The 13,234-nt window shown below is 55.3% G+C and overlaps 1 protein-coding gene across 2 annotated transcripts in view; it reads left to right on the forward strand.

Moving 5' to 3' along the window:
- CAMK2A (calcium/calmodulin dependent protein kinase II alpha) overlaps nt 1-12,161 on the forward strand; it is a 30,471-nt gene extending 18,310 nt beyond the window's left edge. Inside the window, exons 12-19 of one of the 2 annotated variants that reach the window (XM_023935955.2) lie at nt 411-453; nt 2,227-2,267; nt 6,754-6,786; nt 7,874-7,922; nt 9,212-9,287; nt 10,073-10,167; nt 10,516-10,754; nt 10,948-12,161. In XM_023935955.2, coding sequence (XP_023791723.1) covers nt 411-453; nt 2,227-2,267; nt 6,754-6,786; nt 7,874-7,922; nt 9,212-9,287; nt 10,073-10,167; nt 10,516-10,748 — 570 coding nt within the window. In that variant the 3' untranslated portion in view covers nt 10,749-10,754; nt 10,948-12,161. The remainder of the gene's footprint in view (nt 1-410; nt 454-2,226; nt 2,268-6,753; nt 6,787-7,873; nt 7,923-9,211; nt 9,288-10,072; nt 10,168-10,515; nt 10,755-10,947) is intronic. The other variant, XM_023935956.2, reaches the window with a different exon arrangement.
- The last annotated feature ends 1,073 nt before the right edge of the window (nt 12,162-13,234 follow it).

Genomic DNA, 13,234 nt, shown 5'->3' on the forward strand with positions numbered 1-13,234 from the left:
CCCTGCCCTGCTGCTCTCAGCTGGCACAGCTTTAATCACAGTTAAATCCAGTTCCACTCCCAGTGGGTCCCCTTTTTGCCAGCTGCTGGCCTCAGTCCATGGGGTTGTGCTTCATCTTGGACAGGGTAGTATGAGACTGGAAAGTGCCCCACAGATATTTAATATCCCTTTAATCTCGGAGGGAAGGCAGTTTTGGAGAATGCAACCCAATGCCATGGTGCTGGGGATATGGAGTCAGGTATTGAGAGCTGCTTTTGATGGCAGGAGAATATCAGTCCGTGGGCCAGTTTCCTTCCTTCCAGTGGCTGGGAGACAGGTGCTGAGCAGGGCTTTCCTCCCCCAGAGATGGGGGGAGCAGCTGGGGGCTAGGGTCTGGCACACCCCTTCCTTCTGCCTTCCTTGTCTTTCAGGGAGCCATCCTCACCACCATGCTGGCCACCAGGAACTTCTCCGGTAGGTGCTGTCTCTGGGATTCATCTCCTTGTCTTACAGCATACCCAGGGCAGATCTGTAGGGTCCCTGGAGAGCTGGCTTTGCCTCTTGTGTCACAGAGAGGCTGAGGTTGCAGCCTTGTGCCTTTGGGGATGTCTGGCTTTGGGTGCTCCTCTAGGAGAGGTCATCTGGCACCTCCAGGCTGGCTGCTGGCTTGGGATGCAAGAGAAAAAGTGTGTGGTTGAGGGTCAGTGATCCACAGTGCTTTAGGGTTTTGGGGTGTGTATGCACCCAACCATCTGGCTTGTGCAGGGACGGGGATGCAGGTGCTGGGGGTAGCCAGAGCTCAAGCAGCTGGTTTTGTGTCCTCCTGGAGATGTTTGTGGCTCAGGAAGAGCATCCTCTGCATCGGGAGTAGGGAAATGCCCCTGGTGCCACCGCAGGCAGAAGGCAGCAGGATCTCACAGGTCTCTCCCCAGGCAGGTGGATGCTAATCCTGCACAATTCCCCAGTCTCTTCCTGCCTCCCTACATCCCGAGGGCTGCTATGGAGACAGAACCAAGCATGGCAGCCCAGCCTGTGCACTGGAGGGGTCTCAGTGCAGCCAGAAGCCCCTCTGCTCCAGTGACCTCCCCGAGAGCTGTTCCCTCTGGGGACACCTCACTGCCCGTGGGATTTCACAGGCGATTCCCCAGGCCTGGAACCACACGGAGCCATGGGACTGCAGAGCTCATCCCGCCGCCGTCACCTCCAGCCCTTCCCAGCGCTGGGGGTGGCCCTGCAGCGCTTCCTCAGGGCAGGGACACAGCAGCCGAGCCCTGCACGCTGCTGAGCTGGCTGCTGGCAGCTGTTTGGGGTTAGCTGGGTGTTCCGGGGTGCTTTGCTGAGGCTCCCCGAGTGGCGGGTGTAGCAGGTGGGCAGGGGTGCCAGGGCAGAGGGCTGTGGTCAGGGCTGGTATCTGCATTTGTCGCGGCGGGGGGATCGTGCTGACACATTTAGCGCTGTGCGGCGGGCGCTGGAGGAGTCCAGCAGCTGGGGGGATCCGATGTCAGGCCCCACGCCGGGAGAGGCGGACAGGAAGCAGCAAAAGGCAGGAAGTTCAGAAGCATCTCCCCAGTGCTGCCCGTCCCACGCCCGGCCCCGGGGCTCCGCAGGCTCCGCAGGCTCCCCGCTCCGGGAGCACGGCGGGCCGGGCGATGGGCGATGGGCGATGGGCGATGGGCGATGGGCGATGGGCGATGGGCTCCGGGGGTCCCGCCCTGCGCTGGGGGCTCAGGGACGGCTTCTGCAGCCGGGGGGGCTGGGGCAGTGCCGGCAGCGGTGGGTGGGCACAGGGGAAGGCGCCCGCTTTTCATCCTTGTCAAAATGCGGGCTTGCAGCTGTCGGGCCGGCGGGCCGGCAGCACATGATCCCGGCAGCATGGGGCTAAAATTAGAGGGCGACAGGCGGGCAGCCCATTCCTCCACACTGCACCACGCCGGGTCAACAGCACCGCCCGGCCAGAGCCCGCCTGTGCTCTGCCGGCCCCCTCCTGCCGCCCCGGGGCCCTGGCGTGACGTTAGGACACGGGTCATGCCCCTGGCCAAGAGCCACTGGGGTAGGACAGGACAGTGCTGGCAAGGTCGCCCCTGAGCTCCCACGGGTCTCACCGGTGATTGCTGGAGAGGAGACGAACCCCAGCAGCCGGGCCTGGGGGTCCGGCCGCCCTGGCACCCGGCACCATGCTGCTGATCCTCGCCCTGCTGGTCTTGGTGCCCTGCCTGGCTCTGCTAATCTCCTTCCTCCTCTCTCCAGGAGGCAAAAGTGGTGGCAACAAGAAGAATGACGGCGTGAAGGTAAGCTCAGCCCCGGTGCCCTGTGCGGCTGGGGCGGTGCTGGGGGTCTCTGTGCCGTGCCGGCGGTGAGCGTTTCCCTGCCCTGCTGGCCCTGGGGGTCTCCGTGCTGTGCCCGTGTGCCCGTGGCCGGCAGTCCCTGCGACACCCTGCACTTTAAAGGGCAGCTGTTGGCTCGGCTGTCCCGGTGTGTCCCTGCGCTCCTGCCAGCACGGGCAGCGCACAGGAGGCTTGGCAGCGCAGCGGGCGAGGGGAGCGGGCTGGTGCTGGAGGCTGCACTGCGGGAACTCGCTGCTGTTTCGCTGCCGGCAATGTGCGCTTGTCCCTCGCTGCCCCCAGGAAGGGGGAGAGGCAGAGGCTGGACCAGGACAGGGGACAGGAGGAGGTGGCTTTGCAGCCCAGCAGCTATCCAGCGGGATGGGTGGCCTCATCTGCTCGCTCAGCATGGGGGTCCTGCTGCAGCTGGTGAGACTGCTCCCAATTCCTGTCCCATCCTGTCCCGAGGGCTGGGGTGCTGTGGGGTGACACATGAGTGCTTTCAACTCCCTTGGCAGTGCTGCTTTTTTCTCTGTGCCCAGTGCAGACAGCAAAGAAACATGGGGATGTTTCGACAGAGTAAATGGCTTGGTGATGTTCTAAAAACAATCTGGTGCTTGGTGGGTCTTGGTTTTTGGGCTGCAGAGCCTGCAGGTTCCTCAGCACCTTTGAGGTGGGGCCACAGCTCTGCTCCAGGACAAGGCAGCTCCAGGAGGCAGCAAAATTGTGCTGTTTCGGAGATGTGGTGGATAGCAGTGGTTATTGAGCTCTGTCAAACTCCTCCTGCAGGAAGGAATGGTCCATGCGAAGGTATTTCTCTCCTTACCCGTTTCCTTCGTGAATACTATGGATCAGTCAGCAAGGGAGAGCTGGAGACATCCTCCATCGTGGTGACATCCTCCATCATCGGGCAGAGCTTTGGGAGCCCGACTGCAGTGTGGCTGCTCTCCTTCCTCCATAGGGGCCCTTTCCTGGGAGAACCTACAGAACCTTCCCTTTTGCAGGGACCCAACTGCTGGGCTGTGATGGGTGCAGGGTTTTGGAAGAGCAGAGACCTTTGCCAGCTTCTTCCTTCCTCTGTACAAATAGTTGATGAAGCCAGAGGTCTAGGGATGGCATATGTCTCTCTCACTCTTCCCAGACCCAGCAGCTGGGACAGGAGAAGCCTGCAAGGACTGAGACCATGCACAGCTCTCCAAACGTGGGCTCAGCTCCACAAGAGGCCATTCTGGCTGTGCAGTGTTATTCTGCAGCATGAAGCTGATGGCCTGCATGGCTCTGAGAGGACATTACTTTGGGCTGTCAGGATATCATGAGACTCCCAGGACAGAATTAATAGGGCTAGTGCTGGCAGATCCTATGATAGTCACAACACCCCATGTAGCAGCCACTGCTGGCCTGTCCTCTGCTGCTCTGAGGTCCCAGTGGCTTCTGAGAGTCACCTAAGATGTGACACCACAGGTAGAGCTGACTTGGTACAAGTTGCTGGAGCACTGCTGAGACCAAACAGAAGACGCATTTTTAAGCTGTTAAAGGAGAGATTGCTGGATGAAGAGGCTTCATCAGGTGCAGTCCTGAATCTACTTTCCCAGCAGAAAGGGACAGCTTTGAATTTCTGTGTTGTGGTAGACAACCATTTGCCAGCTCAACTTGCTAATGATGCTCCCTGTTGGACTTCAAAGGAGCTTTGAGGGCAGACATTATCCTGGGAAAAGAGGCACTTCCTGTTGTAGCAAAATAGCTTGTTTGGGTGAACAGCCTTCTAGTTCTTCACTGAAACTCAGTGAGGAGAGTGTGGTTTCAGAGTGGGATCAGAGAAGTTGGGTTGCATCCCCAGCCCTCGCTGGCAAGAAGGGAGCAGATCATGAGGCTTCATTCCAACTGCAATCTACCCACCAGCACTCATCTGAAGAGTATGAACCAGTCCTGAGAATGAATTTGCTTTTTTATTGCCCCCTTTTCAACAAGTGAAGGGGAGACAGCTTGGCTAGATGGCCAGGAAGGTGCAGGAGGAGAAGACAAGGTAGAGACAAGCTCACTCCCAACAGCTTCCTTGCATTATCCACCTTCAGCATAACCATCCCTACCTCTCATTCACATGTTCAGCCTGGGGGGACCTGCAGCATAACTCATTCAGGGGGGCACGGGGAGGCTGGGTGTTGTGACTGAAGCTCTAATGGCCCACTGGGCAACCAGCAGATGTCAGGACACTGCTGAGCAGTGTTAACTTCTTTAACTGCCTGGGAAAGCAAGGTAGGAACCTGGAAGCCTGCCTTGAGTGGTTGGCATGGTGGGAAGGGAATGGCCCTGCCTGGTCAGAGCAGGGCCACATGGTGTGGGTCACTGTCAGAAGAGTTGTGTCCCCTCTTGGAGTAATGTGCTGGACTGGCCACCCGCCCCAGGCAGCCACCCTTGCCTTTCCTGCCCAAAGCTGTGCTGGTGGGCAGCAGGCAGCTGAAGCTGCCCTCTGGCCTGTCTGCACAGCCCTCTAACACCAGCATGGTACCAGCCCAGGCTCAGAGGGCTTGAAACTCACCCTCCTGAGGAGGTTCCTCACCTACTAAAAGCATTCCTGGGACCAGAAATACCCCTTGAGCCCTGCTATGGGATCTGTGGGAGGTCCTCTGGTCCCAGAAGCTATGATACTTTCACTGCCCTGTGTAGTGTCACATCTCGTGCCATTGTAAACTACTGGAATCACCGCCCCGTGTCGCATCCTGTCCCGTCCTGAACCGATGAGCTCACTGCCCCGTGTTGCATCCTGTTACTGTATGTCCAGACTCGACGCGGTCACTGCTTTGTGTTGCATTCTGTTGCGTCTGAAATTTCTGCAGTTTGCTGCCCCGTCTCATGTCCTTGGGTAGCAGAAGCTGTCAGTCCTTCCTGCAACAGCCCAGCTCCAGTGGCTCCCTTTCTCCATGAGGTTCCTGACAAAATACCACAGCTCATTCTGCCCTTTAGGACACCTTTATTTTTTGGTGAAGGAAGGGCGAGAGTTGACAGATGGCCCGGTGCCTAAAGGGGTTACAGGAGTGCTGGAGAGGGACTTTGGACAAGGGCATGGAGTGATAGAACAAGAGTGAATGGCTTCACACAGATAGAGGGCAGGTTTTGACTAGATATAAGGAAGAAATTATTTGTTGTGAGAGTGTTGAGGCACTGGAACAGATTGCTCAGAGAAACTGTGGGTGCCCCACCACTGAAAGTATTCAAGGCCAGGTTAGGTGGGGCTCTGAGCAATCTGGTCTAGGAACTGGATGATCTTTAAGGACCCTTCCAATCCAAACCATTGTGATTCCATGATTCTATGACCTAGCGAGGAAAGGGAGAGCAGCAGTAGTAGAGGGGAAAACTCACTGAGGGTGCTGGTGGGAGCCAGTTAGGATGTGAAAGGAGCAATTTGAGGCAATGGATATCATCAGTTTTGATGCTGCAGCCCTCCCACACACCCTAATGTGTCCCTCCATAGGCTTTTCCAAGAGATTTGCACAGTGTGTGCTGCTTTCCCCTCTGCAGGGCAGGCACAGCTGGTGCCTTGTTAAATATGCTGGTACAGCACTTTGTTATTTGGCAGTGCAGTTTCTGATTTCTGCACGTTGGTATTCCCTGACGCACACTGGGATTCATTCCCTGGGAGCCAGAGGTGCAGAAGGGGTATGAGGTCAGCATGCATGTCCCCCTGTCTCCCAGCTAAACTGAAGATGGAGATGGGGAGCAGAGCACAGGAAGGAAGGAGAGTCCAGAAGTAGTTTGGGATTGCAAGCAGAAGAGTGGATATGGGGTCATCCAACCCAAAAACCTTAAAGCCTAGTGGTAGTGGTCAAGGATGGAGATAAATGTGCAGGTCTTCTCTTTGGAGTCCTGATTTTTTGGAGCTGTGCTCAGGACTGCTTCCCACGCCATGGGCCTACCTTGAGGCCTTAAGGCCTTGTTGGCCTTAAACCAGCCAGCTTAGGACTGGTCTAGTTTCTAAGCTAAAGGAGTGTCTCCACAGCAGTCAGTGCCATCAGCAGATGCACCCAGAGCAGATCCAGAGAAGTCAGTACAGCATTCACACTGGGCACAGGGCTGTGGTGAAGCTGCCTTAGCTTTTCAGTATCCCGCTTCTGTTCCTGTGAGCTTGCCGGCCTGGTCACAGGCCACCAGAGTGGTCACTGACTCCTAGGAGATTCCCTTCTGGACTAGCTAGGTCCTTGGGATGAGCAACCCCACAGATTGCAGCAGGTCAGGAGAGAAAAGTGCTGGCAGGAATGTGGGGAGGGAGCTGGCAAGTCACCACCAGCACTGCAGCCAGCAGCACATCCCCGCAAGGAGCAACGAGTCCCTCTGCGCCTTTCGTTTGCCCATGAGGACCAAGAAGGGTGGCTCAGGAGCTGCTGCCTTTCATGTGCTGCTCTCAGCCTTTCTCACTCTGTGTCTCTTCCTGTTCCATCTCTTCTCCTTGTTTTTCCAGAAAAGAAAGTCCAGTTCCAGCGTTCAGTTAATGGTGAGTGTCCTTCGTCTTCCTAAATGCCGATATTGCTGGGCCTCTCCACATGTTCCAGCTTCCCCCGTTTTTGGAAGTTACCTCGGGGTAGGGAAGAAGGGACAGCGGGGTTGGAGGGAACATCCTCAAAGCCGTATCACCCACAAACCCCATTAACAGGGTTGGTGCAGGCACTTGCTGGCCACCAGCTGGTGGGAAGCCAGCCCTGGTTCTTGCTGATGGGTTCTCATGCCGTTTCTCCCAGTTCTCCTGACTCAGGTCTGCAGGCTGCATCGGTCCAAGGAGCCTTGGAGAAACACCTTCCATGCCTCTGCGGGGACTGTATGGTCATGGGACACCTTGCCAACCTACATCGGGGTCTTCTGGGTAATACACAAGCAAGGCTCTGCTGGGAAGAGCTAGCAGAGCCATTGCTCTAGCTCCGCTAGCAGAGTTGCCTTGATGAGGCTCCTGGAGAGAGACGGGGGGTCAGTACCCCTCTCCCCCCAAATCTGTGTAGTGCTCAGCTGTTTCTTGAAAGAGCTGTGTCTCAGCCTTCAGTGGTCCATGTGGGTCTTGGAAGCACTGTTTTATTGTACATTTCTCTCCCTACTCTGCGGTCAGTGTGGTCTCTCTCACTCCTGCACAGTCCCCTCTTTCTCATCCCAGCTCCTCCTCGCTGTTAATTTGTACATCTCTCTCTTTATTGTACAGTCAACATGGTGTCTTCCACCCCTGCACAGCCCCTCTCCCTGCCCCTCCGGCAACGCTCCTAGGAACCCACCACATGGCCCCTGGACCTGCCCCCATCTCTGTCCCCACAGGTGTCGGTAGGAAAGGCAGCGCCGTTCCTACGAGACCCTCCACAGCCCACCTCTTGTGCCCTTGGCAACAAGGAGTGGAGGTCAGGGAGGGCTCTGCCAGTGCTGCCCTAGAGCTGTGGTTGAGGACAGGTTGGACCTGCTGGCGTTTTCCTTGGTTTCTGTCTGTTGGCACAGTTGAGCGCTGTGGGGTCAGACTCGGGGGGCTGTCGAACACACGAGCACCATCTGTCAGGGGGAGAAGACTCTTCTCACCACCCCACGTCTCCTTTCTGTTCTTTGCTCAGGAATCGTCGGAGAGCACCAACACCACCATTGAGGACGAAGACACCAAAGGTACCAGTGGGGGCAAGTGGGAAGGTGGGCAGGTGGTTTTGGAGGGGTGCCCATGGGTCTGGCCACCCATCACGAGATATTTGCCACAGCAAAACCCACCACCATCAAACTGCCTCAGGGCCTGTCAGAAGTTGTTTTAACTCCTCAGGTGGTTTCACTGCTGGGCTGCTGACACAAGCAGCTGGGGCACTGCAGGTGAGGAGCAAGGTGCTCCCGTGAACAGGGATGTTCCCTGAAAGCAGGTGTGGAAATGGCAGAAATCTGCAGGGATAGCAGCCTGGCTGCTCTTTTAAAATAAGCATCCCTTTGGGAAAAGCCTCCAGGGGAAATCCCTGTCTGCTGCCCGCCTGCCTGCCAGAGGCAGCTTTCCAAGAATAACCCAGGGAATAATTTATCGGTGTTAATTTGTAAAGTCTCTCGAAGTGACCTCTGCACAAAGCAAGATGGACTTTGGCTTGACATGAGAGTTAATGGGACAACTTGTCCTCCTGGAGAGGGGCTCCTTCAGCCTGGCTGTGGAGGCAGGTGGTGCTCAGGAAGTGAGGGGATTCCCTCACCTTTCTGAACAGCTCCTAGGAACACGCTCCCTCGCCTTTCATTAGTCACAATGCAAAGGGAAAAAAAAGTTAAGCATGATGCCAATTTGCATTTGTAGCAGAGTCATTTTGTTAATAAGTCTGGGGTTACCTCTGACAGCTCCTCCTGCATCCCTGGGAGCCCCAAAGCCAGTCTTGCAGCCCATCCCTTCCCAGATGAACTGGCAGTGCCTGGAAACTCTGGCAGCAGCTGCACAGTTCTGTGCCCTTTGCAGGGTCCCTTATTGTATCTCCTGGGGTGGCTGCACATGTCATTCACCTGTTCTCCTCCCTTCTGAGACCCTCTCCTCCCATTTCAGAGGGAGGTGAGAGCATCCTTGGTCCAGCTTGCCCTAGCTGGCCTTTGCTATGGGTTGATGGGGTAGGGGGACCCAGTCTAAAAAGGCTTTTCAACCAAGAGCAGCCTGTCCCAGCTTTAGGGCTGAAGGTAGCTTCCCACTTGGTGATTAACCTTTTGGCTCTTTAGGAAATTACAGGCACTTTCAGTTTTTCCCTGACTTTAATAATCTGGAGATGAAGAGCCCTTCTCCACCTCTCTCTCCCCAGTCGCTCTCCTGCTTTTTCCCTGTACAGTTTCCAAAGGCCCCCCCACATCCTGTGGTCTGTTTCTGATGAGATAAAGATATGGTAACACCAGCACGTGATTCTGGATTGTTTTATCCTTTTATTCCCCTTTTCTCTTTAAACCAACAGTACGGAAGCAAGAAATCATTAAAGTCACAGAGCAGCTGATTGAAGCAATAAGCAATGGCGACTTCGAGTCCTACACGTGAGTGTGCCCAGTGTGGGTTTGGGCTGGGTGAAGGTTCAGCCTCCCAGACCGGGGTCTCTCACTCTCACACCAATGCCCAGGGCAGGGTGACCAGGTTGATGTGGTGGGAGAGAGTGGAGACCATCCAAGAGAAGAAGGAGACATCAGTTTCCAAGCCTGATGCTGCTCTTGTGCTCAGCTCACCACAGTTCTCTGGTCCTGGATGAGCGCAATTTTTGGTTTGCAGAAAGAGGAATAATTGTAAACATGACTTATGGTGAAAGAAGTCTTTGTATCCATGGAGTCCATTATATCCAGATTGCTACAGACTGCTCTGAAGTGTAGATGATTTCTGCTTGCTGAGCTGATGCTGCTCAGAGTACACCTCTTCTGTGTCCAAGGCTGATTTAATTAGTGTTGTCTGAGTGAGTGCAGGTTGTCATCCCTGCCTCAGAGGATCACAGCAGGGATATTTTGACACAGAGCAGATAATATGAGTTTTTTCCCTGATGTCTTCCTTTCTTGTAAAGAAGATGACAATGTCTGAGGAGGTTTAATTGCAGAGGGTGATTGATGGAGAAGGCACCCTGCTTTGGTGGGGTCCTGGCTACAGTCAGGGGGCAGGAGGAGAGGTGGGTTGGGCAGAATGCAGGGTTGAGGTCAGATTTTGCTCACTGTTGCAGACTTCCTCGGCCTCAGCCGGAGGGAGCCATCCTGAGCAGGAAGCATTTGGGTTTTTCAGGCTCTCATGCCAGAAGTGGTGAGATAACCTCTCCTTTTCTCTCCCCTTCCTGGCTCCCCAGGAAGATGTGTGACCCTGGAATGACAGCTTTTGAGCCTGAGGCTCTGGGCAACCTCGTGGAAGGCCTGGATTTCCACCGATTCTACTTTGAAAACCGTAAGCAGCTCGCTTTCTAAGGGACCCCTCCCACCTCCCATGTGCCTCCATCAGTTAGCTGGAGGGAATAGGGTTAGGGTTGCTGTGGGAGCATCTCTGGTTGATCTGGAAGATCCCAGCAGGAGGTGTTAGGTCAGCTGGGGCCAGGTGTCTGTAGAGGATTTGTTGGGTTATCTGTTTTCTACATGGACCCATCCTGAATCCACCTGTACAGCATTTACTCAGCCCCATCAAGCAGAGAGCTTAACACAAGTGTCTCCCCTTCCCACATTGCTGCCACATCCCTGAGCAAGAGCCACCCAAACTCCTTCCCCTGCCAAAATCCACTTGTGCTTGTCCCCTCTCCAGTGTGGTCTCGGAACAGCAAGCCCGTGCACACAACGATCCTGAACCCTCACATCCACCTGATGGGAGATGAGTCTGCCTGCATCGCCTACATTCGCATCACGCAGTACGTGGACTCTGGAGGGATCCCCCGCACTGCCCAGTCCGAGGAGACCCGCATCTGGCACCGCCGGGATGGCAAATGGCAGATCGTTCACTTCCACAGATCTGGCGCGCCCTCGGTCCTACCGCAGTAAAGCCCTGTGAGCATCCAGGGGTGGGCCACAGGGGATAGGGAGGGCTGGGTGTGGGCTCCCTGCAGCGTTGAGGCTCACAGGATGTGGGATCTGTGGTGTGGAGATGGCTGATTGCTGTGAGATAGCAATGGGGAGAGGGCTGTTGTACCAAAGGGATGGTCAAAGCAAATTCCGGCTCTTCCCGGTTTGTGTTTTGCAGCTGAAGCGTGGCCCTGCCCGTGTTGGGTTTGTCACTGACTCACTACCAAGGGGAGACCCCCTCCGACATGTTCACCTACGGGACTTTGGCTGTTGGCTCTGCTGCTTGGTTCCCGCTGGAATAACCCCTCGCTTCTCACCGCACACACACGACAGCCCCACCAGTGCAGCACAAGCATCCCATCAAACCCCCACCCTGCCGGGGTCATGGCGCTGGGCCCCCTTCCTCTGCATGAACCAGAAAAAGAGAAACCGTGAACTTAGACCCACGCATCTGGCCAATGTACAGGCCCCCCCTCATCAGCTGCATAGTGTTGGTGGGCCTCCTCACTACCCAGCACATCTCCTGAACTGGGCTCAGACTCATCATCCACCTCCATCCCCACCTCTGCTGGAAACCCTCTGAGGAAGAGGGGGACAGTTTTGAGCTGCTCTCTGCTGCATTCTCCCTGCGTGCTGGTGGATTTTGCTTTGCTGCTATCAAGGTCCTCGTCTGCTGCCATGACTCCCACCTGCTCCCAGCTCTCTGAGTTCCTGCTTCTCAGCAGCCTCATCCGGGAACTGCAATTCAATCCATTTGCCAAGTCCATTTTTCATGCGTACCTGTGCAAGGAGGGCCGTGTTTGGATGGGTGAGTAAAGACTATCTGTTCTTTTTCCCTTCCCAGCACAGGCTGGCTCCTTCCCAGGAGAGCAAGTAGGTTTGCACCCTGGCTCCAGGCAACTGCTGTGCCAAGAAGGATGCTCTCCCTCCTTCCTCCCTTCTCCCTTTGGAGCAGAGACTGGCGATGCTGGGAGAAGAGAGGAGGAGAATGACGACTGCTTCCCAGTACCACATCAGCGCAGACGGGAGCTGGGGATCTCCCATCCATGTCCGGGCGGTAGCATCGCCCCTGTGCCCTCCTCACCCACCACCCAGCCCGGATCCTTTACCCCAGCACACACCCCTGCCCCCCACATACAGCACTGGCGTTCCCTTGCTCCCAGCTCCCAGGATGGGATGGGGGCAGCCAAGCCGGCTGCTGGCTCGGGGCACAAACCTCCATGGCCCACGTGACTTCTTCCAGCGACAACAAGGAATGCAAGCTTTAGTGACAAACTGCAGAATCTGATTGTGCTTCAACAAAAACAAACAAGCCTTTCGCTGTCTTCTCCTTTGAGCGCATGCCTTTTTATAGGGAAAAGAAACCAACCTACCGTGTATTTCGTAACTTGATTTTGAGTATTTGCTGAAATGGATCTTTATGTAATAACTAGAAACATTCAACTGTTTAAGTGGGGAGGGAGGGGGGATTTTCAGGGGTTGCTGTTTTTCATTGCGTTTACATTTGAAGTGGGGTTGTTCTGCCACGATGCTCCTACCAGGGGTGCCACGGCTGCCAGCCCCCTCCTCACACCGTTGTGGCTTGTCCCGTTCTGTCCCACAGCGTTGGGTGGCAAAGGCACCCACCTCCAGGGGCACCCACACGGCCATGGCACCTTCCTCATGGGTCTTCCTGCAGGGCAAACCACGGCAGTGGCTCTGGGAGTGCCACCAGCGTGTGGCTTTCAGGACAGAAGACACGGCCGGGAAGGGAATGTTGGTCTCACCTCTTTTCCGTCAGGTAGAGATCTGAGAGTGGGTGTTCTTCCCGCAATTCTTCCACTTCACATTCTCCTTTTTCCAACTGGAGCCTCTTCACTCACTGATGGGAGGCTTCTGCAGCACTGCTGCCCCGGGGTACTTTCTAGCTCCACTCTCTTCGTCTGCATGGTGTTTAACTTTCTAGACGGTGCGTGTGTTGAAAAACAAAGAAACGAACAAAAACTGCTTGTTTTGGACCTAAAAAAAAAAAAAAGAAAAAGGATAAAAAAAAGGAAAAAAAAAAAAAAGAGGAAATGTTTCCTCCATGTAAATTCTGAGCGTGTATTTTGCCTTTTCTGTGGTTTTGAATGCTTTGCTCTCTGTTGAGGCAGGGACGGCCACCATGCCAAATGTAGCTGCATCCTTGCAGACTGCAAAAATATTTTCCCACTGGATGGAGGGGAAGAAATCTAAACTGCTGGGGCATGGACAGGCCCTGAGAAGTGTTTTGGTGTGTTCTGTGCCAGCAGTGCAATGGCTGCTGGTGATGTATGCAGGAGATGCCTTTGTGGGGGCAAATCACGGAGCTGATCCATGGGTGCCCATGGGGTTCCCCATGCCTTTGGTGGACCTGTGCACCATAGGCTTGCAAGAGTTCCTCAAAGTAGGGAAATCCATGCAGGGAAAGGATTGGCTTTTAAGGTAGAGTTTGGGTGTTTTTACAG

The sequence above is a fragment of the Cyanistes caeruleus genome, chromosome 15 (assembly GCF_971803275.1).
Source record: "Cyanistes caeruleus chromosome 15, bCyaCae1.hap1.1, whole genome shotgun sequence".
Lineage (NCBI taxonomy): Eukaryota > Metazoa > Chordata > Aves > Passeriformes > Paridae > Cyanistes > Cyanistes caeruleus.